This window comes from Orcinus orca, chromosome 13 (genome assembly GCF_937001465.1).
Source record: "Orcinus orca chromosome 13, mOrcOrc1.1, whole genome shotgun sequence".
NCBI classification, from domain to species: Eukaryota; Metazoa; Chordata; class Mammalia; order Artiodactyla; family Delphinidae; genus Orcinus; species Orcinus orca.
This window is the reverse complement of record NC_064571.1, coordinates 9,662,072-9,689,074: the sequence shown is the minus strand read 5'-3', so window position 1 is coordinate 9,689,074 and position 27,003 is coordinate 9,662,072. Positions and strand designations below refer to the sequence as shown.

General features: G+C 55.0%; 2 protein-coding genes across 7 annotated transcripts; one reads left to right on the top strand and one right to left on the bottom strand.

Annotated features, from left to right (window-relative positions):
- The first annotated feature begins 969 nt into the window (after positions 1-969).
- On the top strand, positions 970-10,825 carry LOC101270556 (fumarylacetoacetate hydrolase domain-containing protein 2A). 6 transcript variants are annotated; one of them, XM_033401907.2, is made up of 9 exons: positions 970-1,129; positions 3,700-3,950; positions 4,680-4,750; positions 5,319-5,587; positions 8,704-8,763; positions 8,961-9,123; positions 10,169-10,277; positions 10,390-10,477; positions 10,596-10,825. In XM_033401907.2, the coding sequence occupies exons 2-9, from the start codon at positions 3,706-3,708 to the stop codon at positions 10,656-10,658; spliced, it is 1,068 nt and encodes a 355-aa protein (XP_033257798.1). In that variant the 5' UTR covers positions 970-1,129; positions 3,700-3,705; the 3' UTR covers positions 10,659-10,825. The 6 variants fall into 6 exon arrangements, 4 of the variants coding, with proteins under 4 accessions (XP_033257798.1, XP_033257797.1, XP_033257795.2 ...); XM_033401904.2 differs by lacking the exon at positions 970-1,129 and adding an exon at positions 1,177-1,477; XR_004475680.2 differs by lacking the exons at positions 970-1,129; positions 10,390-10,477; positions 10,596-10,825 and adding exons at positions 1,164-1,477; positions 9,544-9,635.
- A 52-nt stretch (positions 10,826-10,877) lies between these two features.
- GPAT2 (glycerol-3-phosphate acyltransferase 2, mitochondrial) lies at positions 10,878-21,543 on the bottom strand. Its single transcript, XM_033401909.2, has 21 exons — positions 21,279-21,543; positions 21,032-21,145; positions 20,246-20,319; positions 19,763-19,867; positions 19,400-19,528; positions 16,889-16,988; positions 16,348-16,481; positions 15,937-16,036; positions 15,629-15,841; positions 15,169-15,288; positions 14,918-15,000; positions 14,461-14,579; positions 13,726-13,796; positions 13,394-13,652; positions 13,157-13,305; positions 12,898-12,975; positions 12,254-12,385; positions 12,052-12,172; positions 11,885-11,950; positions 11,598-11,653; positions 10,878-11,252 (listed from the first exon to the last, which is right to left on the bottom strand). The coding sequence occupies exons 1-21, from the start codon at positions 21,330-21,332 to the stop codon at positions 11,136-11,138; spliced, it is 2,394 nt and encodes a 797-aa protein (XP_033257800.1). The 5' UTR covers positions 21,333-21,543; the 3' UTR covers positions 10,878-11,135.
- Between the last annotated feature and the right edge of the window lie 5,460 nt (positions 21,544-27,003).

The window sequence follows — 27,003 nt, the reverse complement described above, 5'->3', positions numbered from 1 at the left end:
CACCTTACTCCCACCTCCTGTCATCACTGAGGGCCATCAGTTCTGCCTTCTAAACATCTCTGGACTTTCACCATCTCTGCCGCACACCAAACCACCACTGCTCTCAGCTGCACCTCTCTTAACCCAGACACCTTTCCTTGAGCAAAACTTCTCAAGTGCAAGTCTGACCACAGCACCCCACAACCCCGCCCAGTGAGGACCTTCCAGTGGCCTCCTGTGTGCTTAGATAAGGCTCAAACTCCTTTCTGGGGCAAATAAAGCCCTTGATGATCTGCTCCTTGATTAAGTCTTGGGCTTCTTGCCCAGGGCCCCTCGTATGTCTTTATGCCTGGAGAGCTGGATTGTGACTGTTTAATTAAACCACCTCTCCACTAGAATGCCTGTTTTCTAACGATGGAGGTTATGCCTCCTACTACCCTGCGCACAGTCCATGTAAGTGCGTAACAAGACAGGGCTGTAAAAGGCTGTAATTTTGCTTAAGAATGCCGTCTTAAGGAAAATACTTCCGGCCGCAGGTTCCCCATATGTAAAATCGGTGCAATCATCACTCCTCTCTTCTCTGATATGACACAATCAGTAGACAAAAAGGGCTGGCTTTGTCAACCAGCGCGCCAGAATTTGGTCTCCACGCATTTCGCTCAACCATCAGAGCAGGGCCTGGCCCAGATGCTGGGCCCGACGCGGGCGAGGCCAGCGAGGCGCCCAGGGCGCAAAATGTCAAGAAGCACCCCCTTTCGGGTTCATGCAAGCGCACACCGCCCCGAAAGCGAGTGCCTTCGGGCATGCGGCGTCCGGGGCATCCGGCTGGCTTCGCCGGCTTCAGGTCCGCACCCACAGGCCTGCTGGAACGCCAGAGAGACTACCCTCCCTCGGGCGCTGGGCCCGCCCCCTATGCGACTTGGCTTCCGGCACCGAACTAGACGCCCTGCCATTGGCCGTTGTCCCGTGACGTCACAAGGGAGCGCCCGCCTCTGCTGACGCCTTATTTAGAGGAGCCGCGCGGCGACCAGTGCCGCAGCGTTAGAACTAGCGGCAGGTTGTGGTCTCTGGGACGTAGTACCTGTGCTCAGGCGCCTGGTGACCTTGGCCTCCGGCCCGCGAGTCCTATCCCGGCAGCACAGGGCACCAGGTAGGTTAGGTTTAGGCCAGACCGCGGGGTGCACCGGGCCTCCGGCTGAGGGCAGGACTGGACTCTGGTGCCCGGCCGCTCCGACCACACGGACTGGGCTGGCGGGCCCTCTTGGGCGCCCACTGAGTGCAGGGGATGGAGCTGGCCATACAGGGGAAGTGGGGGACTGGCACAGGGGCCCAGGCGAGTGGATGGTGGGACGCGGTCCCAGGTGCAAACCTTTGTCTCGCTTGCGCCGTTGCCGCTCCATGTCCCTGCCTCTTTGCTTACGGACCCTTTTCCAGAGTTGGATTGAGCTCAGGCTCTGCGGCACAGTGGTTCCCGCAGGAGCAGCGGGACCACTTTCAGGTACCTCAGCAGGTGACTTCACCTCCTTCAGCCTCAGTGCCCCTTCTGTAAAATGAGGCGCTCAGCCTGAGGGGATTGCTGGAGGGCGGAATGAGAACCTGCAAGGGCCTGTCATGTGGGAAGGGCAGTCAGTGGGGCCTGTGGTTATCTGGGAGAGCAGGTGACCAGCCTTATCCCTGAGGCAGTAGCCAGCAGGAGATCCAGTTTCCCCTGGGGCATGCAGGGTGTTGCTGGGCCTCCAGAAGATTTCCTGTTGGAGGTTCCTACTTCTCACCACCACCTCTGGGCTGAAGTGTCCAACTCCTCACCTGGACTTGGATTCAAGTCCCAGTTCTTTCCTGTCCTTGGGAACTTGGGCAAATCCCTTATCCTCTTCGAGCCTTAGTTTTTTCATCTGTGAAATGGGACCAACAGCCCCTACCGTCCACAGCTGTCAAGAGAATTAAATCAGCCATTGTAGGTAAAACAAAGTAACACCTGGCATGCAGTGGGATAATAATCTTAGTGTGTGGAGTATATGAGTGCATACATTTTAGCTTGAACAGCCCCTGACAGTGGCATGGTTGGTGCTTGTGTAAGACAGGAGGGTGGGGGGTTCAGAACTCCTGGTTTTCTGGTTAAACTCATCGGCCAGCACAGTGATCAGATCATTGACCTGGATCTAATGAGTGTTTAACTGAACAAGGTAGATGGAATCATCAGAGAGCCAGGAGTCTGGGATGACCTCCACGTGCTTGAGCATAAAGGGCTACTTTTATTTTTTATTTTGTTTATTTATTTTTGGCTGCACTGGGTCTTCGTTGCTGCACGCGGGCTTTCTCTATTTGTGGCGAGCGGGGGCTACTCTTCGTTGCGGTGCGCGGGCTTCTCGTTGCGGTGGCTTCTCGTTGCAGAGCACTGTCTCTAGCCGCGCGGGCTTCAGTAGTTGTGGTACGTGGGCTCAGTAGTTGTGGCCTGCAGGCCCTAGAGCGCAGGCTCAGTAGTTGTGGCGCACGGGCTTAGTTGCTCCGCGGCATGTGGGATCTTTCTGGACCAGGGCTTGAACCCGTGTCCCCTGCATTGGCAGGCGGATTCTTAACCGCTGCGCCACCAGGGAATCCCTAAAAGCCTACTTTTAAAGGCAAGGAACCATGAAGAGAAGGGACTGTTGGGGTGGAGGCCAGACTCAGAAACAAGAGAATGGGGTTTGTCTTTGCGTGGAGGCTAGAACTCAAAATGGAACCTGAGCCTTGTTGATACTTTCTAAGTGATATTAGAAGCGAAGGCACAGCTGCCCCTCCTGAGGCTGACAATCACCAAGTTTTCCCAAGTAGTGAAAAGTCAAGCCCCTGCCTCTGGCATTTGATCATTGAACAGAGAGTAGCTGAGAGCCTTCTGTGTGGCAGGCACAGTGCTAGGCACTATGGACTCGGCAGCAAAAGAGACAGTTGTGGCCCCAGAACCCAGAGGGGAGACAGCCCCGTGATGCCTGTCAGGTGTAGACCCTGCCCTCTGTCTGCAGCCTCTTTCCTAGGGCAGCCTGTACTCCAGCACAGGAGCCACTAAATAATTAGTGCCTGGAGAGGCAGCCGGGGGCTGCTTCTAAAAGGCTGCGACAGCCTGGAGGGGGTTCTGGCTTGGTCATGTGAGCAGTGGAAAGCATTTTAAGTAGGAGGGTAACAGGATCAAATTGGCATTTAAAAAACTACCTGTAGCAGCTGTGAAGCCAGTTTCACCTGTGATCTCTTGCTCACACTGGGCCCCACTCTTAACTAATTCCCAGCCCTGCTCATCTTAGCCCAGCCCACACTTCCTCAAGAAACAGACAGGGCCCTTGATCTACACAGCAGCAGTCCCAATTGCAGAATCCTACTTAACGGCATCCGTTGTTAACATCAGTCTCCCCTGCAGGCAGGATGACAGGGCTGAGTGTGTCTGACCTGCATTGTCTGCCCGGTGCCCCAGTGGTGCCAGCTACAGTGTAAGCTTTCAGAAAGCACTGGTTGACGGAAGGCTGGAATCCCTGGGGCCTAGCTCAGTGGCTGGCATGAAGTAGTTGCTTCTCTAGAAATGTTTCATTTGAAACACGTGAAATAAGTGAAAACCTGGACCACTTCCCATGTGGTGAGCCAAGAATGGCTCATGGGGCAAGAGGACTTGGGCTGCAGCTTGAGGAGCTCTGGGAGCCCCAGTGATGGCTTCGGACTGTCTCCATCCCCTAGGACCCACTTTTTTCTCCATAGGCTCCGATGCTGGTCTCTGGTAGAAGAAGGTGGCTCACGGCTCTGCTGCAGGCTCAGCGTTGGCCCTTTCAACCCTCCAGAGACATGAGATTGGTGCAGTTCCGGGCACCCCACCTGACGGGACCTCATCTGGGCCTGGAGTCAGGGAATGGTGGAGGTGTCATCAACCTCAGTGCCTTTGACCCCACACTGCCCAAGACGATGATAGAATTCCTGGGACAGGGAGAGGCCGCTCTCTCAGTGGCAAAGAGGTAAGTCAGCAGCCAGCAGTGCCCTGCCGCAGCTGCCCCATTCCCCCTCCCTCCTCCCACCCACCTCCTCTTTTGCACCCCAGCCTTCGTTTCTCACCTGTTCTCTTAGTGAAGAGCCTTAGAAATCTTTTATGACAACATCCTCAGTTTACAGAGGGGGAAACCGAGGCCCAAGGAGGATGATTGACCATCCAAAGGCCACACGCTTGGTGGTGGGGCCAGAATTCTACTTTGTCGCACTGCCTTCCCTGGGAGATTAAGTTCCTGCTTGCCTGAGGGGCTGGGACCTGGGATCCTAAGAGGCATCTTGGAAAGCTCATTAGGAGAGAGGACTGCAAAGAGTTCTTAAAGATGGTTCTTGGGTTTGGGCTAGATTAGGTAGAGGCCTCCCTGAAGCCAGGAGTCCTGTGGAATCTGGTCTAAAGGTGTTGATGAACAGTAAATTAAAAACCGCTTTGAGGGGACTTCCCTGGCGGTCCAGTGGTTAAGACTCCACGCTTCCACTGCAGGGGGCGAGGGTTTGATCCCTGGTCGGGAACTAAGAGCCCGCATGCCGCGTGGTATGGCAAAAAAACCCCTCAAAACAAAAAACCACTTTGAGGTGTCATTTTCACCTATTTAACTGACAAAAAATACAGATGTTTGACAGCATACAGTGTTGGTAACAGTATTTTTCCCCTACTTTCATATTCTCGCAAGATGAGAAACTACTTCTGTGTCCCTCATTAGAAAATTGGGTGTATCTCTACTGTGCAGTAATAGGCAGCCATACGAAAACGAGGAAGCTGTATACTGTTATGGTGAGATCTCTAAAATATATATTTTTTTAAAAGGTATATATAATTGTGCTATCATTTGCATAAAAAAAGATGGGAGGGCTTCCCTGGTGGCGCAGTGGTTAAGAGTCCGCCTGCCGATGCAGGGGACACGGGTTCGTGCCCCGGTCCGGGAAGATCCCACGTGCCGCGGAGCAGCTGGGCCCGTGAGCCATGGCCACTGAGCCTGCTCGTCTGGAGCCTGTGCTCCGCAGCGGGAGAGGGCACAACAGTGAGAGGCCCGCGTACCGCAAGAAAAAAAAAAAAAAAAGATGGGAGAAGAGTATACATAGAATGGCTGTGAAGAGCTACGTAGGACACAGTGGTTGTCTCCAGGGCTGGAGCAGCGTGACTAGGAGAAGGTGTAGAAGAGAGACCTTTCCATTATTCTCATTTGCACCTTTTGAATTCTTTTACATGGACATGTATTACCTAATGGGGGAGAGGAAATCAACACTGGATAAATATAAACAGTGCTCTGATATCAAAGGACAGTAACTGGGCTTGATTTTCCTGCTGACTCTGATGGTTGATCTAGAAAATACATTTGTAGCTGCTGCAGGATCTCCCCAGAGTGCCCCTCTCTCCTGCTCTGGTCTCTGCAGAGCCCTGGCTGCCCAGTTGCCAGTCCTACCACGGTCAGAAGTGACATTCCTGGCTCCAGTTACACGGCCAGACAAGGTGGTGTGCGTGGGCATGAACTATGTGGACCACTGCAAAGAGCAGAACGTGCCTGTGCCCAAGGAGCCCATCATCTTCAGCAAGTTTTCCAGCTCCATCGTGGGGCCCTACGACGAGGTCGTCCTCCCTCCTGAGAGTCAGGTTGGTGCCTCCCCACTGTGCCCCCAAGTCACTGGGGCCCATCACACAGGTGCTCAGCCTCCAGCCTAAAGGAACCATCTGTTGCTCATTAGTGCATTAAACAGAAACTCCAGGGGATTATACAGTAATAAGACTGCTCTTGGGGGTGATGGGGGGAGAAGTCAATTTATATCTTTTCCTGATTACAAAAGTAATATACTTGCATTATAGAAAATTAGTAAAATACAGATAAACGTAAAGAAAAGTCACCCATGTTCCCACTGCCCAGGGCTTGCAACATTTATGTTTTGCTGTATATCTTCCCAGTGTTTTTCTGTTCCTGTTTCTATTTATACTGTACATATGCCTACCATTTAGTTAAGTCTCCAGCAAGAACATTCTTCATGCCATTAAATATTCTCCCCTGACATTTTTTAGGTTACTGCTTAGTTTTCTATTGTATCAATGGCCATAATTTATTCAGTAGTCCTCATATTGCTAGATAGGTTGTTTCCAGTTTTTAGCTTTTATAAGTAGTGTTGCAGTGAACCTCCTTATAGAAAAGACTTTGCACATCCATAAATGTGTGATTATTTCCTTTGAACAAACTCTTAGAATTTGAATGTCTATGTCAGAGTGTAGGCAGGGTTTCAAAAATCAGCCAAAGTGACCTTAAGAAAAGTTGCAAAAGCAATTTACATGTCTACCAGCAGTGTATGTACCTTTACTAATACTTTCAAATTTTTAGTTTAGGAATATTTTGGAAATTACAGGAAAGTTGAAAAAAAGTACAGTGACTACCCAGACTCTTCACCTGGATTCACTGTTAACATTCTGCCGTATTTGCTTTTCCTCTCCCTCCTTCTTCCTCCCCCTGTCCCTCTTCCTCTCCTTCCCTCATGTCCCACGGGCACACACACACTTTTTTTGGAGGGGGAGTGGGAAGAACCTTTGAAAGTAAGTTATAGACATTAAGACAGTTCACTCATAGAAACTTCAACATGCATCTCCTAAGAATAAGGACAATGTCCATGACCATAATACCATTATGACAACTAAGAAAGTTAACATGAGTAATATCTAATATACAGTCCAATTGGGAATATTCCCAATCGCCCCCCCAAAGATGACTTTTAATTTGGGTCCTGGTTTGTTTTTTGGTTTTGGTCCAAGATCAGTCAAGGTCATACATTGTATTTGGTTATGTCTCTTTAGTGCCTTTTATCTAGAACAGGGATCCGCAGACTTTTTCTCAAAGGGCCAGTTAGTATTAGGCTTTGAGTGCCAAATAGTTTCTTTTGCAACAGTTCAGCTTTGCCATTGTGAAATATGAAATCTGCATAGCTGATACGTGAATGAATGAATATGGCTGTGTTCCAGGAAAATTTTGTCTACAGTAACAGACAGCAAACAAGCAAGGATTTGGTCTGTGGGCCATAGCTTGCCGACCCCTGATCTCAAGCAATTTTTCCCCCCTGCCCTTTTTTATCTTTAATGACACTTTTTGAAGAAACCAGGCAAGTTGTCTCATAGCATGTCTCACACTCTGGATTTGTCTGGTTGGTTCTTCATGATTAGATTCAGGTTAAACATTTTTGTCAAGTTCTACATAGGTCTCTTAACCTGTTCAGGCTGCTATTACAAAATACAGAATGGATGGATGGATGGCTTATAAACAAGCATTTAATTCTCACAGTCTGGAGTCGAGGAAGTCCAAGATCAAGGTGCCAACAGATTTGGTGCCTGGTGAGGGCCCACTTCCTGGTCCATAGACGACTGTCTCTTCACTATGTCCTCACGTGGTAGAAGGGAGCTCTCTGGGATCTCTTTTTGTAAGGGCACTAATCCTCTTCATGGAGGCTCTACCCTCATGACCTAATCACCTCTCAAAGGTCTCACCTCCTAATAGCATCACCTTGGGGGTTAGGTTTCAATATATGAATTGGGAGGTGGGGGGAGGTGGGACGCAAACATTCAGTCTGTAGCAACAGGTGTGTACTTGTGTTGCATCCCACTGGGAGACTCTTGTCGGGCCCTAAAGTTTGATCCCTGTTTACTTGATGCTCACGTGACCTCTCCATTGTAAAGGTACATTTCACTGTGGTAATTAGTAAACAATCTGCAGGGTAGACATTGAAACCATGTGACTATCTTTTTGCCTCACTATTTTTCATCCAGGGATCATCTGGTCATCCTTATCTGAATCCATTATTGCAGTAAGCATTAGAAAAAGGTGATTTTTTCTGTCTGTGCACTTTTATTAGCTGGTACTCTGAAGAAACACTGCTTCCCTCCTTTTTTTTTTTTTTTTAACCCATGTCCCTTTAGTATCACTGTAAATTCCTGATTTTTAGTTTTATTCAATATGTCATAGTCCATCATTTACATTCTTTTTGATACTCAAAGGGTCTTAATTTGGCCAGGGAGGGCCTTCAAGATGGCCCCCATCTATATCACTTTCTGAGTACTTCCTTGCTGTGGCCAAGCTATTGCAGGCTCATCTTGTACTCTGTCTCAGACTTGGAATTAGCCATTTCCCCAAGGAACCCAGTTCTTTTTTGTGTTTCTGGTTGTCACTGTTAGAAAGAGCAGTCAGTTTGAAAGACTAAATTGTTATCTATTTTATAGGGCACTTTGTGGTTTATGGAAAGGGCTGAGCATGTTTTCCTTTTTGTGGCCATGTGTATTTCTTTTTGTGACTTGCTTATTCAAGCCTTTGGCCCACATTTATTTTGGCATGTCGATCTTTTTCTTGTTATTATTTGAGTTCGTGCGTTAAAGCATTTAGAGTAGTGCCTGGCACACAGTAGGGTTAGCTGCTGTTACTTGGTATTCATCCTTTTCTGGAAGTATCAAGAGTGACTCTTAAACTCCCTCCCCGGACAAAGGCTGCTCTTCTGCAGTCGCTCGGAGAGCTCTGCCTGCCTCTAGGGGTGCTGCCTGCCACTGCCCAGTTGATGGGTCTGCACGTGATACCTCCCCTACTGTTCACTCCACTCTGGCTCGAGGTCTTACAAATGGGGGCCGGCAGCCAACCCCACTGTTAAGAGGCCCTGGCCCTGAGGCAGTGTGTAGCCCCTCGGCAGAGGAGCAGGGCCCAGAGCCCAGCAGCTCACTGCTCCTTTCCCGCTCTACAGGAGGTGGACTGGGAGGTGGAGCTGGCTGTGGTCATTGGAAAGAAAGGCAAGCACATCAAGGTGAGGTGGAAAGGGCAGTGCCATCCGTCCCTGGCATTGGGAGGCGGTTGGCATCTACCTGCTCCTGACCCTGCCTTGCCTCTCATCCACCACCTCTGGCCACTAACGTGGGACCAAGGCTTTGAGATCCTTTGTTACAGGGGTTGGTGTCCTCATGATTTAACCTCCAATCTGGCCAAACCCCCTGCCCCCCATAGGCCACAGATGCCATGGCCCATGTGGCTGGCTTCACTGTGGCACATGACGTGACTGCTCGTGACTGGCAAATGAGACGCAATGGAAAGCAGTGGCTGCTGGGAAAAACCTTTGACACCTTCTGCCCCCTGGGCCCTGCCTTGGTGACCAAGGACAGTGTAGCAGGTAGGTCTCTGACAGCCCACTGGGTGACTCCTGTTGCTCTTAGATACATCAGTGAAGAGAAAGCAGCTTTCCGGGAAGTGGGAGTGAGGGGCATGGCTCCACGCGGGTCCCTATCCCCGGCTGCCCTTTCGTTGATTGCTTATATTAGAGCAAATCTCTCAACGTGGGCCATGAGTTCTCCACTGGGCCTCCCCCTGTCCCCTCACCCCATAGAGAGCTGCAGTTGCAGAGGTGGTGAATCTGCATTCATGAAGTGAATAACGAAGCAGTTCTCTCAGGATGGGTGGGTCAGGCTTCCTCTAGCTGCCACCATCTGGGAGAGTCTTTAAGTTGGAAAGCAGCAGAGCTGCCCTTTGAGCATCACAGAGAACGGCTGTTCCAGAGCCCCCTGCACCTTCACTGTGCCCTTGCTGCTTGTAGCTGCTGCTGCCTGCCTACACGGTGGCTGAGTGAGGTCCTGTGAGAGCCAGGAAGAGAGACGGTGCTTAAGAGGACAGACCACAGCCATCTGGGTAGGGCCACGTCCATGCAGTTCAGCCTTACGCCACCCCGTGCAGTCAGTCATCAGAGAAGTTAAATGGTGATCCCTGGGGGGGGGGGGGGTGTTTGTGAATGTGTAAAACACCGAAAAGTTAAAAGTACTGTCTACTCGGGACAGTATTACAGGTAAGCCTTCAGGTGCAGGAGTCTTCACTACTCCTGCTTGTGCCAAGTCAGCCTCTGCTGTGGGTAGACATCTGTTTCTTAAGGCAGAAACAGCCATTTTTCTCTGCTCCTTGAGAGTCTGGAACATCCCCTCCTTAACCCACCCAAGGGACCACTGGCAGGCACTCTGCTCTGTGGTGGATACAGGGAGGCCTGAGGGAGGCCAGTGTCCACACACAGTTCCAGGGTAGGGAGTGCCAGGACCAAGCACAGGGAGTCCAGCACACAACCCTCTCACCTGGCGAGTCACAAGGTCTCCTTGTGCTTTCATTTTCTAGCTGATTGGGAGGGGTTTGAGGGAAAGAAGGGAGAACCCCAAAGTGGTGTTTTTGCATTTCAGATCCACACAACTTAAAGATCTGCTGCCGAGTGAATGGGGAGGTGGTCCAGAGTAGCAGCACCAACCAGATGGTGTTTAAGACAGAAGAGCTAATAGCCTGGGTCTCCCAGTAAGTGGGATGGAGCCCTGCCCCCCAACACCCACCTGGAGGCTAAACCGAGCGCTCCATGGCAGGCTGTAGCCACCTCGGCCCCTGGTCTCACCTGGCCCTTTTGCCCTAGGTTCGTCACTCTTTTCCCAGGGGACGTCATCCTGACCGGGACCCCCCCAGGTGTTGGTGTATTCAGAAAACCTCCTGTCTTTCTCAAGGTAGGTTGGCTAAACGAGGAAAGGAAGGCCTGGCAGGGTGGGCTCAGACTTGAGAAATCCAGGCCTGCGTATGTGCCACACCAAAGGACTGACCGCCTCACGGCCCACTCTGTTGCAGAAGGGCGATGAAGTCCAGTGTGAGATCGAGGAACTAGGTGTCATCGTCAACAAGGTGGTGTGACGGGCTCTACCGCGGGCCGTGGACTTACGACGAGGTGGGGGCATCCGTTCCCACTGAGCCCAGCACAGGAAGAGGCCCAGTGCCAGCCCCCGAGTAGCTCCTCTTCCAGGTAGACGGGGAGGAGATGGTGCTCTCCTCCTCAATAAACTTCTTTTTGGCTTCCTTTAGGATTTGTTTCAAGGAGTGAGATAGATAGGGCATTCTCACACAGTGGGGAAGGAAAGAGCAAATACCCACAGTCACACCAAAAAGAAAGACACTGCTGAGCTTGGGAAAAGAGGACTCATCCAGTCCTCTCGTTTATCACACCAGAGGATGCGGAAAGCAAGAGATGGCGAGGGGCAGTCAGACCTCAAAGAAAGATGTTATAGTCCAGCTGAGGGTTTGCAGCTCCTCCTAGGCCAGGGCACAGCTGGCTCCAGGGCACAGCTGTGCTCTGGGGCTGGGAGGTCTCAACGCTGGCCCCTCCTCCTAGTTCTAGTTACAGATGAACTGCCGGATGAACCGTTCCAGCTTTTCCTGATTGTCCCGGCTGGCAAAGGTGGGGGACAGGTGGAGCATGGAGCCTGCAGGGCTGGGCATCTGCTGCAGCACCTGGGCCACGGAGAAGGGCTCTGAGCGCTCGCCACGGGCGCTGTGCCCCTCCCCTGGAAAACTGCAGTGAGACCTGTGGCCCCGTAAGCCTTGGTGTTTGAGGGCAAACGTTGCCTCTCAAAACACCCCCAGGGCCCCACCCTGGAGCAGAATGACCCAGGGGTTTGGGAGACTGAGAGGGGCAGGAAAACCGTCCTACCTTCTCCAACAACTACTATCACCACACCTACTCGGAGACGCTGGGAAATCCCAGGGTGGGTACAGCTGGGCTCCCTGAGCAGCTCTTTCAGGGTATGGGAGTGGGAGGCAGGGGGACAGAAGGGCGGAGAGACTGGCCCCTCTCACCCCCAGGTCTCTGAAGGTCCAGACGGCACTGATGGCGAGATTTGGGTCCACACACTCTGGAGGAAAGAGAAGTGAAGGCTATGGAAGGGAGCCCCGGGGCCCAGCTCCTCTCCTCTTGTCTAAGGACGGGACAACCAAAGGATAGGGCTCAAGCTGGACCCAAAGGCCTTCTCTGTACCCCTCAGCCGGCCTTCCTGGAATTGGGCTTTCACTGCCCACTAGGGGGAGGCAGCCACCAGCAAAACTTCCTCGCCTCCCAGGGCCTGGGCTGGCTGCTTGGGACTCACCGAAGAACCCTTCCTCCTGGGCGGTGGCCTCTAAGAACCGCAACAGCTGCTCCGCGTAGCCCGACTCTGTGGGAGAGAGAGGTCTGAGGCCTGGGGCCCCCACGCAGGCAGGGCCCCCACCCTCAGCGCTCAGCCTCTCAGGACGGCTGCAGTCGCGCGGGCCTCACCAGTATCTGGCAGCTGGCCCCGGTGGAGGAAGGTGGCAGCCTGCGCAAAAGCCTTGAGCAGCGGGCTGAGCAGGCGGCAGAGGAAGAGGAAGAAGTCAGGGCAGCGTGACTGCTGGCTGAGCTGGAAGGGGACAGGCCAGGGTGAGGGCAGCTCCCACTGCCTCCCTACGGCCCCCTCCCCTGATGGCTTTTCCCAGCGCACCCTGAAGTACCGGCCCTCAGCCTCCTCGAAGTCGTCGCTGTCACTGTCGGTAAAGTCCCCACTTGGTTTCCACAGCAGTTTCGCACTCAAACGCCGCCGCCCGGTGTCGCAGGCTGGCCGGGAGCCTGGGGTCTGAGGGCCATGGGAGCCGTTGGTCCCTGTCAGGCTGGCCAAGGTTCAGCCCCGAGGCCCCCAGGCCGGGCGCATGGCCAGCCAGGGAGGTGAAACCAGCACACGCAGACCTGGGGAGCCCAGGAGGATGCCCCAGGCCACACCAGACCATCACAGCTGCGGAGCCAACTTGTGGGGTGAGAGGAAGTGAGCACCCACCCTCAAGGGCCACATCCCCCGTGGACAAGAAATGTGGAGAGCGGGGCTTATGCAGAAACCCTCAGGTGCATTTGTCCAGTCCTGTCACTGTAGCTACACACGAGCCCAGGGCAGATGCGGTCTGACAAGTCCCATGGCGGAGAGTGGCGAGGCGGGGACCAGGTTTCTCTCTGCTAGGCCAGGGGCTGTACGCACGCACGCACGCACCCCCACACACACAAGCCAGAGGAGGAGCCGGGGCCGCTGTCACTCGGTGGGAGGCTGAAGGAGGCCAGACCCTGGGCAGGGGCTTTGTCTCCAGCTGCCCTTCCTACCTCCTCGGCAACTAGGAGCCCACACTGGATGAGGCGGTCCAGCACCTCCTGACAGTAGCAGTAGGAAGACTGGCAGGGCTGGGGAGAAAGAGGCACCCATGTGGCCTCAGGAGAGCCAGGCAGGGGCCTGGCCAGAGACGGAGACCAGACCTACTGCCGCAGCACATCTTAGGGTCAGGGCTCGGGCAAGCATGGGCCCTCTCCTACAGCCAAGAAGGGGAGGCCCAGGACTGAGCTGGGCTGGTGGGAGAGGCCTGACCTGCAGCAGCAGCAGCTCCTGCGGCAGCAAGTGCATCAGCAGCAGGATCTGGTGGTACAGCTGGTTCTGGCTCAGCAGCTCGATGCCCTGCAGCTCCCAGGGTCCCTCAGGCAGCACCCTGCCCACCAGCAGCCCCCACACGGCACAGGCTGGGGGAGGAGGGGCCAAACGTGAGGAAGGAAGCCAGTCCCCTCACCCCTACACACATCCCACCCATCCCAGGCCCTAGGGACTCACCACCCACGGCCTCGCTCAGGAAGGCGGGCAGCATCTCGGAGCTCAGGCGTGCCAGGTGCGCGAGGCCTGGGCCGGGCCGCAGAACCACCAGCAAGTCCCCCTGCTGGACGCGCAGCAGGGCCACGTGCGGCCGCAGCAGGCTCAGCGTGTGCTGCACCAGGCACTGCAGCTGCCCTGAGAAGCCCACATCAAAGCCACGCAGCAGCGTCTCCTCTGTCAGCCAGGAGAACTCCCCCAGGAGCTGTGACAGGCACACGCCCTGGGTGGGCAGTGAGGGGCTCAGCAGCAGGGCCACGCCTCCTCCCCCAGGCCCCCACCCTGCCGTGCCCTACCTTCTGGTGCTTGAACAGCAGCAGCGTTGCCATGATGGCCGTGCTCATCACCGCCGAGCTCGCCACGCAGGCTAGGGCCAGAGGTGCAGGGGTGCTGCTCAGGGGCAGAGGCCTGACAGCCCGGGCCCTCCGTCACCAGGCAAGCCTTCCCAGTCCAGCACACACCTCCCTGGCAGCAGCCACATACACACCCCCATACGACTCCACCCCTGGGAAGGGGAGAGCAGGCTCGGTCCTTGGGTGCCACCCTCCCCAGTGGAGAAGTGGCGTTTACCAAATACATGTTGAGAGCCAGGCTGGGAGCTCAGGGACCGTCCCTGCCTCTTGCAGATCTACTACCCACCAACCCACAGTCTCTGCCACAGAAGGGACACTTGAGAAGATGGTAGTAACAGTGCTGTTAAGAGCCCCCTCTGTGCCAGGCACTGTTCGTCCCTTACATACATTGTTCAGTTCAGCTAATGTCACCTCAAGAGAGTGAAGTGACGCGCCTGAGGCCGGGCTGGGCGGCCACCTGTGTGCCCTCACTTAGCGGCTCCATCATGTCCTCCCTGACTGGCCCCCTCCTCAGGGGCAGGGGAAGGTGTTCCACTCTTCTTCACATGTCCCAAGTGGGCCACGCAAGAGGGGGCAGGTGCAGAAACCCACCTGGAAAGGAGGGCCCTGACGACTGGCCAGCTCTGAGAAAGAGTGTTCAGGAACCTCCCTCAAAGGCCAGACCGAGGTTCCCCTCACCATTCAGGACGTGACAGCTCAGCCTCCTGACCAACAGCTGGTCCTCTTCCTTCAGGGCCAGAAGGGGCCCGGTTACTGGGGTCCACTCCTGCACCTTCTCAGTGTCGGGGACGACAGTACTGGGATAGAGACATAGATCACAAGATGAAGGGACCAAACCTAAAAACAATCATGGGGGGAGCCCAGAGCTTTCTCAAACGTGAGGGCGTTTCCTATCCCCGAAAGAGGTGGCTTGTGTAACCCTAGTCCTTTCCAGGCCTGTGTGCCATAACCCACACTCAACTTACAGGCGAGGAGGGTGCCTGGCACGGTTTGAGATGACCCAAGTTATTTGGTGGGGGAAGGCTGGAGCTGGTGATGTGTTTGTGGTTCTGGGAGGAGAGGGTGCCAGCTCATGAGCTAGGGCCTAAGAGCTGCCTGCCTTGCCCCTGAGACCCTCATCTTCCTCTGCCCTTACCACTGGCCCAGCACGATGGGCTGCAGCAGCTGCTCCAGGGTCTGCCTGCTGCCCCAGCAGCTTCTGGCGTTGACGGTGTATTCCTGCGCAGGACAAGGCTCTTAGGTGGTCTGCCCTGGCCCACCAGGAAACCTGCATACAGCCCATCTGAAGTAGGTAACACTACCCCTGAAGTGGCCTTGAGGGCCAGGCCGCCAGAAGCCCTACGACAGACCCCAGGTACTCCCAGCCTTGCCCAATGGGGTCCATACGTGCAGGGAGAAGGGCTGGGCCAGATGCACACGGACGCAGGCTCGGCGGCTGCAGCCCCAGCCTCGCAGGCTCCACAGGACAGCCAGAGCTCCGGTCCACAGCCCCAGAGGGGCCGAGGCCTGCAGGGAGAAAGGGGCTGGGGGAGCCAGCTTGCCTGGAGCACGCTTTCTGCTCAACTTCATCTTGGGCCCAAACTGCTATATGACCATGACCTCTCCAAGCTCATTTTCTCCCCTGTGAAACAGGAGAAATCCCTCCCTAGCAAGGTCTTTTGAGTATGAAATGAGAGGATAACTGTAACAGCCTTAACAGGTGCCACAGGACAATGACCGTGGGGCTGAAATTCCTTTGCACTCCCCACTTAGCCAAGCCCTGAGGGGAACTCAGCCACAGACACAATATTGTGCCTCCTCTCTGGAGATGGTGTCCACTTAGGTACCCAGGGCAGGGGGGTCTCACGTGGTATGTGTCACGGGGTGCATCTGGAACCAGGTCGTAGGTGATGGCCACTGGCACCAGCATAGCGTCTGGGACAATGCCCACCTGGACCGCCTGCACCACCAGTCCCAGCCACGTCTGACCCAGGGCTGACAGCCGAGGCCCTTGAGCCCCAGGCGGCTCCTCCAGGAAGATGAGCAGGGGCTGCCCGCTGACCAGCAGCTGCTCCACAGCCTGGAAGTGGGTGAGGGGAGGCAGGTGTCAAAGCCAGAACAGCAACAGGCCCCCATACCCTGGACCCATAAACAACCACTGGGCATAGCACTCACCGCATGGACTACAGCCCTTGCAAGGACCCCCTCAGAGCTGTCCAGGGAGAGGTTGGCCTCTGGGGGCAGGAAAAGTCCCCCAAGTTTCTTCAGCAGAGCTCTGTGGGGCACAGGGCAGATGAGGGAAGGCGCTCAGGAGATGGGACCAAGCAGGAGGCTAGTGAGAGCCTTGGTCCACACAGGGCCAGCCTGGGTCCTGCCTGAACACGCTGAGGCCAGGCATGGTCCTAGAGCCCATAGCTGACCCTCCGTCTGAGCCCCACAAGCTGGGGTGGCACAAAGTTGAGAGCAGAGGGGCCAGGAAGAGGGCCTCCGGGGAGCTGCCGCCAGAATACCGCCTGACATCCCCACACACCCCTGTCCCGGCCTGGGGACCTCTCCCTTGTATGTCTAAAGGCACAAGACTTTTACCTGAGGATGGGGGAACAGGTGCGGGGATCCCAAGCCACACGGAGCACGCCCAGGCCCTGGGAGAGCAGCACAAAGGGCAGTAGGATCCCGTCCAGAAGTGACTTGTGGGTAGAGAGGAGGACGAGCGGCGAGCCCTGCTCCAGGGAGAGCCAAAGGGAAGTGCCAATCCGCCCCCCACCCTAAAGATGCAGGGAGCCAAAACCTAGTGCCTACAGCCCCAGGGCAGCCCCAGAGGGAGGGAGGGAGGGAGGGAGGGTTCAGCTGAGCAGTTCTTCCTCTGAGCACATCTCCCAAAAGCAGAGGAGCTCTGTCAACAGCTTTTAAGGTAATGCATTGACGTAATGGTTGTTAAGACCATGATGAAAAGCTGTTAGAGGAAGCCTCGTGGGAGCAGGACCGTGAGACACAAAGAGAAGGTCGTCAAAGAGCACCGGATTTTTCCCACCAGCTGATAGGGCTGGTCCCGACTCAGGGCTTGGCCTAGCCTCTGCTCCTCTGTCCCCGCCATCCCATCCCCGTCCCAATGGAGGGTGGGCCTTACTGCCTGGGCGGCCTTGTGGACCATCTTCATCTGGCCCTTGTGCAGCTGTACGTTCAGGAAGAGGCAGTTCAGGATCCGGAGCAGTGCCCAGCTGACCAGCCTGGAGAGCAGCGCCCAGTCTGAGGCATGGCAGGGCGTGGCCCACGAGGCAGCCCACGGCAGCCCAGAGGGCTGGCCAGAACTCCTCTACGGTGGGCACTACTACTGTCCCCACTTTACAGAAGAGGAAAGTGAGGTTCAGAGAGGTCACAGAAGCTGCTGGATAAGAGAGAAAGCTAAGTGCGGGTGCTGGGACCAGCAGGGGGGCCTGACAGCAGAGCCTGCACCGGCAAGGTGCTGCCGTCTCCCAAGACGACCTCATGGCGCAGCTGCCTCGTATCAGCCTCCAAGCATCTCCCTGCCTCCTTTTACCCCAAAGGTGACCAGAGAACCAAGACTCTCTCCAGGCATAACCCGGCCTTGTCTCTGCAAACTGCTGGGAAAAGTAAACTAAAAAGGGAGGAGTTAGTGATACAAGAAGGAAAGGAGATGGCTGAAGGGGCAAAATCTCTGGGGAGGGGTTGTCCAGAGGCCCAATGTGAGGACTGGCTTTAAATGAGGACAGAAGCATAGACACAGGCAGCATGGAGATGTGCGGGACACACAGCATGTCCTCATCTGATGGCTTCTATTCCTCCATGAAGCATGAGGTGCTTGGTCAACAGTGGATAAGTTAGAGAAGGAGCAGTCTAGATTGGAGCCTTGGAGAGTGCAGTGTGCCCCTCTGAGAATCACACTTATAAAGGAAACAGGTCCACCCAGTTTCCCTAGTGACATTTGGCTGCTTAGGTGCAGAGAAGGCAGGTAGCTGGGTTCAAACACAGCTGGGTTGTGCCCAGTGACTCCTTCACAAGAGCACTTTCCTCACAAGGAGCCCTGGAATCGAAGCTAGGCCTGGGGGGCAGGACAGACAGGAGGGGGGACTGATGGCTGGTGTAAAGGTGCTCAGGTCAAGGGACTGGAAGTCTCGAAAAAGCCAAAGAATTGTCACATAGAGGGCTAGTCGTAGGTCACCAACAACCTCTACTTCCTGTCCTTGCTCAGCTGACCTCTTAGCACTTTCAACACAGCCGAGCCTGACATGTGCAGCCCTGTGCCCTCCTTCCCTCAATGACTCAAGCATCCCCCCGCTTGAAGCATCATCTATGTGCTAAAGCTCTGCAAATACACGTTCCTGGCCCCAATCTCTCTTCTGAGCTCCAGACTCATATATATATAAGCAGCTGCCTCACTGTCTCCACCAGCATGTCAGGTATCAGAAACTCTTTATGTCCAAAACACCTTTTGTGGGCCAAACTTGCTCCTCCCCAAGCCTGCCCCCTCCCCTCCAACCACACCACCAGGTGCTCAGCCAGAAACCCAGCTCTCCTGCAGCTTCCCCTTTCCCCCTCACTGCTCCCACTGCAACCCTCCAATCCATCAGTGAGTCCTGATAATTTCATATTGGTCTCTCCATCGTCTTCCTAAGTTCTACTGTCACGCCCATCCCCCATCATTAGTCTCACCTGGACTAACAAAACAGCCTCCCCAGATGATCTGTTCTCTACTCTTGACCTCAATTAATCTTGTTATTTTCTGCTTATAACCTTTCCATTGGTTTTCACTGCACTTGGAAGTCACATCCAAACTTCTTGTATGGCCCTGCATATCTGGTCCCTTCTACCTCTCAGTTTTGTCTCCAACAACTCTCTCCCTCACTTGCCAGCTTCCGACCACATCAGCTACTTGAGCAAAACTGGCCCTTTCCTGCAGCCACAGCTCATGCTCTTCCCTCTGGTAGAACTGTTCCCTCACATCCTCACCTCCCCAAGGCTGGCTCCTTTCCCCCTTTTGTCCCTGGCTTACAAGTCCCTTCCTCCCCTCCAGGTATTTTCAGTCCTAGCCCTTGTTCTGTCCTTCTTGCAGGCGTGTGTATCTCTCCTCACTCTAACCTGTGCATCCCTCCATTTCCCCAGAAGAGTGTCCTGTATCTAAGAGGAGCTCAGACCTGTGCAGGACAGATCAGGAGGGAGCAGGTAGTGACAGCAGGATGAATATGGGAGGGAAGAGGAGGGCCTATAAGATGGAGGAACCAGCCACCTCCTGTCTCTCTCCACAAGAACCTGACCTGGGGAAAGGTGGAAGGATAGAGAAGGTACTGGAGTCTAGGCCTCAACCAGGGGTTCCTGGGGTGACCCCCAAGCCCCAACCCCCAGGACAGATACACACCACCAGGCCAGCAGTGGTGAGAACGTGGGCTGGAACCTGGGAGCTGGCTCAGATCAAAGCCCCTGCCCCTTATCCAACTGGTGCCACTGAGAAGGCAGCTGTCTTCAAAAGGTCTCACAGTGTCCAGATCAGGGGTGTACTCAGACCGGTAAATGTAACACCCAGCTCCCCAGGAGGGGAGTCTAGTCTTTACCCAAGCCCAGCCAGCGCTCCCTCCCACAGGGCAGAGGCCCCAGCCCAAAACACCCTTCAGTACAGAGTTACCTGAGCAGGAAGGGGCGGGGTGGGGCCTGGATGTGGCCCAAGATGCGCTGTACCTCTCTCTTCACGTGGCTGGGCACCTGGCCTTCCCCAGCCCCTCCTGGGGCCCTCCCTAGGATGACATTCTGAACCCTGTGGTGTGAGAGGCAGTGGTGTCAGGCTGGAGCAGGCCTAAGTTCACTTCCCTCAGCCCCACAGAAGCCCCAGGGCACAGCCTCCAGTCTTCACCCTCCATCTTTAAGGAAGGGCCCCAGACCAAGCTAACACTCTAGAAACCAGCCCTTTCAATCAGCCCTGCCTACAGCCTTTGTCATCCCTTCAAGGATCCCAGAAGTACCAGCCAGACCCCAGTCCCTGCCTCCTCACCCAGTGCTTTCCACGACCTTCTGTGGGGCATCCTGGCAGGGGGGTATGTGCTGCTCCAGTGACCACAAGAAATAGCAGAGCCTCCGAACCAGCCAGCCCCGAAACCTGGGCACAGCCCCCGAGCAGGGGGTAGATCTCTCAGCGGGCCCGCCCCTGACTAGGGCCCACAGAGGGCATTCCATCAGGAAGGGGTCACCCTAGCCCCACGGACTGGGAACACCTGAGCCTGGCTTATCATGGAGCAGGAAGAGGCGGCACCTGCCCACCTGTGGCCTATTCCTACCCCTCCCCACAGTGAGCAGGGTGCAGGCCCAGGGCCTGAAAGCTCACAGAAGGAACTGCAGGAAAGCTCCAGGCCTGCCTGTCCCCACCTGTGGGTTTGGAGCAGAGGAAGAAAGAAAATGATACCACAAAGCAGGGCCCCAGCAGCCCTGCACCCAAGGGCCCTGCCCACCACCCTGCCCCACCCCCAGCTCTGACTACCTGGTGTTCTCCTCCTTCACCTGGATCACACTGCAGAAGCCTAGATCCATTATGCTTCTGTGGAAGAGGGACTCCTGCCCAAGAGGGGCAGGGACAGCATGTCCTTGGGGGGGCCTTTGCAAACCCGCAAAGGAAAGCCCCTGCTCTGTCTTCTGTGGTCTTTGCCTGATGGACTATAGAGTTTACCAGGAGACAGGATTACAGCACAGCAGTTCCCAAAAGATGTTTGACCCCAGATCCTGAAGCTCACTTAGGAAAGAGGGTTCCACGGTCAAAATGGAAGGGCTGCATCCTCTGTAGAATCACCCTCTTGGAGAATAGCGTATTGAAGCCTCTGAGAAGTTCTCTCATCCACAGCAGAGAACATGTAGCCTAAATCCCCACCAGAACCCTGGGTCCCATCAGCACCAGCACACGGCACCGACACACAGAGGTCTGCAAGCATGTGCTGAGTGCTCACTGACTCTGAGTGGGCAGTGTCCCCAAAACTGAACAGCAGGACTCATGCAGGCATAGTCAGACCCCAGCCCTCTGGCCGTGCTCTACACCTCCTCTCAGGCCCCTTTACACTTCCCCACCCAACTCTCACAGGCCTGGGAGCCAGGAGCCAGCCCCGGACCAACAACCAGCCAATACTAGTGCGCCCATTCCGTGCAAGACAGCAGAGGCAGGTGCAGGGGAGGGCTGGGTTGGGAGACATAAAGGAAGCTGCTTCCCAAGGCCGTGGGAGCCATGGCCCCCAGAACCAAGCTTCACAAGGTAGGGCCTGGCTCTACCATCACTCACCCAGCTCTTGGGGGTGCAGGTCTGGCAGCAGCGACCCACAAAGGGGCGGTATTTCCCCAAGAAAGGGGTGACAGCCTCCAGCTTCATCCCCAAACCTGAGGACCACAGGCTGGTCTGGAAAAGGGCCACAGGGAGAGATGAGAGGACTCAAAGTCCTTGGCAGAGGGAGGGAGGCTCCAGGAGTGAGAGGCACAGGACGGGAGGCGGGAGAGCAGAGGGTGTCCTAGGAATGGAAAGGCTACACTACCTCCCGACCATTCTGGCTGCTTCTCTGCTGGCTTTGGAGTCTGGCTTCCAACATGGTGTCCACAGGGTCTATAACATCTGGGAACCAGCCGCCTCTGCCTCTCTCTCTCTCCAGAGGAACCTGACCTGGGGACAAGAAGAAGGATGGAGGAGGTACTGGAATCTGGGCCACAACCAGGGGCTCCTGGAGTGAGCCCCATCCCCCCACCCCAGGACAGACAGACAACACCCAGGCCGTCAGCAGTGAGAACCAGGGCTGGAATCTGGGGGCTGGCTCAGATCAAAGCTTTCCCCCCCAACACCCGACTGGTCCAAAGAGCCAACTATCCTCAAAAGGTCTCAGAGTGTTCAGATCAGGGCTCCCTCAGGCTAACATGAAGGAGATGTTTTGTCTCACCATCCACACCCACCCTGCCATCTCACGGCACAGATGGGCCTGTACTAGAGACTCAGACCCTTTCTGTGCACAGGGAAGGAACAAGGCTGGACTGGCAGGAAGGAAGCGTGAAACTGCCAAAGAGGAACAGGACCATTGTCACGAGACCACCAGGTCCTGCTCAGATGGCCTTCCCCTCGGCACCAGAAGACAGCCCTTTATCCACTTAATCATTACAGCAATGGGCCTAGGGTACTAGATGGGGGACAGGTTGGGGGTCAGAACACAGAGAGATGCCACACGGACCTGTTCCCAAGGAATGGTCTTCTGGCTGGAGATGACAGACTTTTCCACAACTGGTATCCTCTTACATAGCACTCTGCATAGAAGACCCCACTTGGTATCTCCTTAGCCCCCTCCTTCCTACCACAATATAACATCTATCTTCTATAAGACAGCACTGAACCCCTCCCAGCCCAGAAACTGGGCCCTAAAAACCCTTCTACCCGGATCTCTCACCACGTCCCTGATGGGTAGGCTGATTCAGCTATTTATGTTATCCCTAACCCCACTACAGCGCACATACCTACCTTAGGAGTGCCTTCTCCCTTCCCTCCCACTTCCCCAAATTCTGCCCACGGCTCTAAGTCCGTGATGCCTCTGCATCACCTTCTAGGTTTTTCCTCTCTTCCTTGGTTCCCCCATTCCAAGCTTGCCAGGCAAGAAGCCTCCTCCAGGGCTGAGACTTCATGTCCCCACATCATCTGAAAGTATCCTGAGGGCAAGAGCTGCAACTGACCATCTCTGTATGCCCAGCAGCTTGCCCTGCCCAGAGGAGGGACCCAGGAAATGCTAGATGACTGACTGTAACTCCCTCTCCCAGAGTTCCTCTGGGTCTCTCCTCCTCTCCCCAGTTTAGCAGTTTAGAACCACGAGGCCAAAGCAGTACCAGGATCACAATTCCCCAGTGCACGGCTCTGGTAGCCTCCTCCCAAATGCACTTCCTCCTTTGAAAATGTTCTCACAGCCCCAGTCACAGACACTTGGCACAGGGAGTCCCCAGGCCCAAGCTGCAATCTGAGGAGTCCTGCCTGCTTTGCAAGGAGGATGTCTGCTCCCCAGCCTCAGAACACCCCTACTCTCAAACCTAACCCCACTAGGTCCGTGCTAACCCTAAAAGACAAGGGGTAACTCGCAGTCGCCAGCCAAGTCAACTACTCAGCTCACATAATCCAGAGGTCAGTTCTGGGATAGATCTTTCTAGCACCCAAGCCCCCCCACCCCAAATGGGGATCTCTCTATCAGTCTGTAGCTCTTGCCTGGACGCCCCTCCCCACAGGACATCTACAGCAGAGGCGGCAAACTGGCTGCCTGAGGGCCAAATGCAATTCACAGATGTATTTTCTTTGGCCCTGCAATATTCTAAAATGCGATGAATTAAGCTCAACATTTAAAAATAAAAAATAAACCAAACCGGGTCTCCAGCGGCTGTTGTTAAAATACCCCTGCGACCTGACGTCTCTGGCATGCACCCCACAGGGCTTCCGCTGGCCGGAGCCCAGCGTCACTGTCCCATGTTCCTTTGGCCCCGCAGCACTTGCCCTCCCGTGTGCCGCCGCGTCAATCACACCAGATGCCCGGCCCCTGTGCGCATCTGAGCTTGACCAAAGCATCACATCCAGGGCTTCCCTGGTGGTGCAGTGGTTGGGAGTCCGCCTGCCGATGCAGGGGACGCGGGTTCGCGCCCCGGTCTGGGAAGACCCCACATGCCGCGGAGCGGCTGGGCCCGTGAGCCATGGCCGCTGAGCCTGCGCGTCCGGAGCCTGTGCTCCGCAACGGGAGAGGCCACAACAGTGAGAGGCCCGCGTACCGCAAAAAAAAAAAAAAAAAAAAAAAATCACATCCAAACCCCTTCCCCTGTCTGGGACGTCTGTTCCCTACAAAGAACCATGGCTTGAACATGACCTCTTCACCCCTCGGCCCGCACCCGGGGGGAAGGGGAACTCAGAACTCGGGGCCCTCACAGACCTACGGCGAGAAGAGCTGCCCCGAACTGTCCCGAGACGGAAGAAAGGGCGTCGGCCGCACGGGCCCTGGGTCCAGGGTGACGAGAGGCCAAGGACCACGCACAGCAAGGCTCTCTGAGGGGCTGCCCCTCAGGCCACGGACCCCACAGTGGGGCTCACCTGCGCAGCGAGGCCTACAGGGCCGGCGCTCCGTCCAACCCTTGCCAAGCCCCAGAAAGGCCCTCCGAGTCGGCGCCCGAAGCGGGAAGGCCCCTGGGTGGCCCTGGGCCTTGTGCGAGACGGCCCAGTCCCAGAGCGAGCCCAGCAGGTCTCACCTCACACCAGCCGCCGACTCCCGCCAAAGCAGCAGCCGAAAAGGGCTACCGGAAGGCCTCTGAGCGCTGTCTGAAAGGCAGCTCTGAGAGCCAATTGGGACGCGCGCTGGGCCCGAAGCCCCGCCCCTGGCGTGCTGCCGCGCCGCACGCTGCGTGACCACGCGGCCTTGACTGTGGACAGGCGGGGCTGCGTGTGTGGGCGGGGTTGGGGGGGGCAGCGTGACTGGCCTTGGCTCCTGAGTGAGTCCCAAGCCATGTGCTGCTCGCCTTCCCATCTGGACCCCCACGCAGGTGCGTGGGGACCCCTGGAGTCGTCCGCGAGACCCAGGGTACCCGAAGGATAAGGATGCGTGGGCCGCCAAGTTCTAATGAAAGAGGTTCCCAGGGTACACGTGCTGCCAAGTTGGAGTGTAGGCTCTCGCAAAATCCCAAACTGGGGACACCTGGAAAAGAGATCACCAGAAGTCACTTTTGGTTCGTGAAAAACAAGTCAGGCCTCCTCTGTGTCATTTCCTTTGTTGATTAGAACCCTAGACCACAGTCAGGAACTTACTGCAGTCACGAGGTGCCCGAGTTTCAGCTGGCCCTGTGACCAGTGTGCTTATTCGTGTGTTTATTTGATTAATACCCTGTCTCCGCCCTAACTTAAGGTGAACGAGGACTGCATAGGTTCGTTCATCTTTTGATTGTTCCCAGGACACAGCAGGGGACCAGCAAGTAGTAGGCAAGGTGTACAGAATAAATGAAGGAGGGGATGATTGTGCTTTGTTCTTACACTGCCCTCCATGTAATGACAGCCAGAGAATCCCACAGTTTCAGAACACTGTGACACTGAGCAAAGTCACATCGGAGCCTGGCTGGGTTCACACCCCCACCTGCTCTCTGACTCGACAGCCCTGATCTGACTGCCCTCACCCTTCCCCTCCAGGGTGTGGCCATTCCTCTACCTTCTTTGTGCAGTTTTGTGTCTATCTACGCAGGCTATATGTTTCTGTCCGTTCCCTTTGACCCAGGTTGCAATGTCCTTTTAGCATTTTCAGAATCCATTTTGTCCCCCATCTTACCCTTCTTTTGTATCAGGGTACACTTCAGCTTCAGAATCTGAAAAAAAAACAAAAACAAACCCAAAAAACCCAAGACCACCTTTAATTAGAAGTAAGTTGCCTCCTAAGAGTACAGACTTGCATTGACCTGAGGCCCCTTTGTTCTGGGAACGCCATCTGTGTAGGCAGTTGAGTTTCACAGCTGCCAGTAGGTCCCCACCATTCCTTCTTAGGGAAACTTAACGTTCAGAAGTAGCCCCGCTCAGACGGATGATTCAGACTTGAAAGTTGCACCGATTGTGAAGGCGGAGACCAGGTCTGTCATCTAGCAGAGTTTCTGTCCTCAGTCCTGTTGCTTCTTTGGAAGAAATGTGTTTTGTGTTGTTTGCTGCAATTCGGACATTTAAAAAGAAGCACATCTCTCAGACCTGCATCTTGGTTGGGATACTGAGAATTCAGTGTGCTCATCAAATAGTGCGCAGAAAACATGGAGCTGCGGTGCAGCAAGACCTGCAGGCTGGCTGCCGTGCAGACTGACTAGCTGACCAGACCTCGGGGGAAACAGAGAAACTCACTGGGGCTTGGCCCTCCCTGAACTGGACCTCGGGAGCCCCACCTTGGGCTCAGGCCAGGCCGAATCACCCAGAATGTCCTGACACACGCAACTGGGTCCCTGGGCCCAGAGGCCCACCCTGTGGTTGGGGGCCATGTTCCCTGAATTAGATGGGCTATCCTTCTGTACGTCATCTGGAAAAGAGGACTTAGGCTGGCATTCATCTGGGCAGAGGGGCTCTGGCCCCTCTCTCTAGGGCTCAGCAGGGTGTGTCCTCCCTGTTGCCTGACTTGGCTGAATAGAGGGAGTTGGTGCTGAGGAACATTCCGGGCCCTCTCTTCCTTCCCCCTTGGAGATTTCCTCCCTAGCATTGATTTATCAAACAATCTAGTTCCTGCTAATTGCTGGATGGGCACAAATTGGGGGTGTAGACACTCCCCAAGTAGTCATCCCACACTCTTGGGAGGGGTGGCCCAATATATGACGATGTCAGTTCTCCCTCAATTAATCTAAACTTCACTGTAATCTCAATAACAATTCCAGCTATGTAAACTTACTCTGAAATCTGTGAGGAGAAAAAAAGGTCTATAGATGCCTAAGTGAAATGGGGGTGGGCAGGAAACTCACTCCCATAGATATTCAGGTATACTACAATGACATCATTTTTAAAACAAACAAACAGGGCTTCCCTGGTGGTGCAGTGGTTGAGAGTCCGCCTGCAGATGCAGGGGACACGGGTTCGAGCCCTGGTCCGGGAAGATCCCACATGCCGTGGAGCAACTAAGCCCATGCGCCACAGCTACTGAGCCCATGTGCCACGACTACTGAAGCCTGTGTGCCTAGAGCCTGTGCTCCGCAACAAGAGCAGCCACCACAATGAGAAGCCCGTGTGCCGCAACGAAGAGTAGCCCCTGCTCACCGCAGCTAGAGAAAGCCCAAAGCTTCGCAGCAGCGAAGGCCCAAAAATAAATAAATATTTTAAAGATGTATGTTATTTTAAGCCACTAAGTTTGCGGTAACTTGTTACGCAGCAGCAGAGAACTAACACAATCTATAGACAGGTCAAACTTAGCTGGATAAAGTCGAGTGGTTGTGTTGGATGGAGATGTGGGGATGTTGGTCAGGGTAGACTGGAGAGGCCACTGTGGAGGTATTTTAGTCAATAGTCCACCTCGCCTACAACCTGCAATTTCATTTCCAGGTGTAGATGCGAAAGAAATTGACGCAGACCCATAGGCATGCATCTCACGATGTTCACTGCAGAGTTCTGGCCGTGGAGGGGTGGGGCAAGGGCTGTTGGAGGCAACCTAGGTGCCCACCTCGGGGAGAATGGAAAGAAAAGTGGGCATGATTCGCAGCGTGGATAGTTATGCTGCAACTAGAAGAGATTAAATGCACACATAGCAACATGGA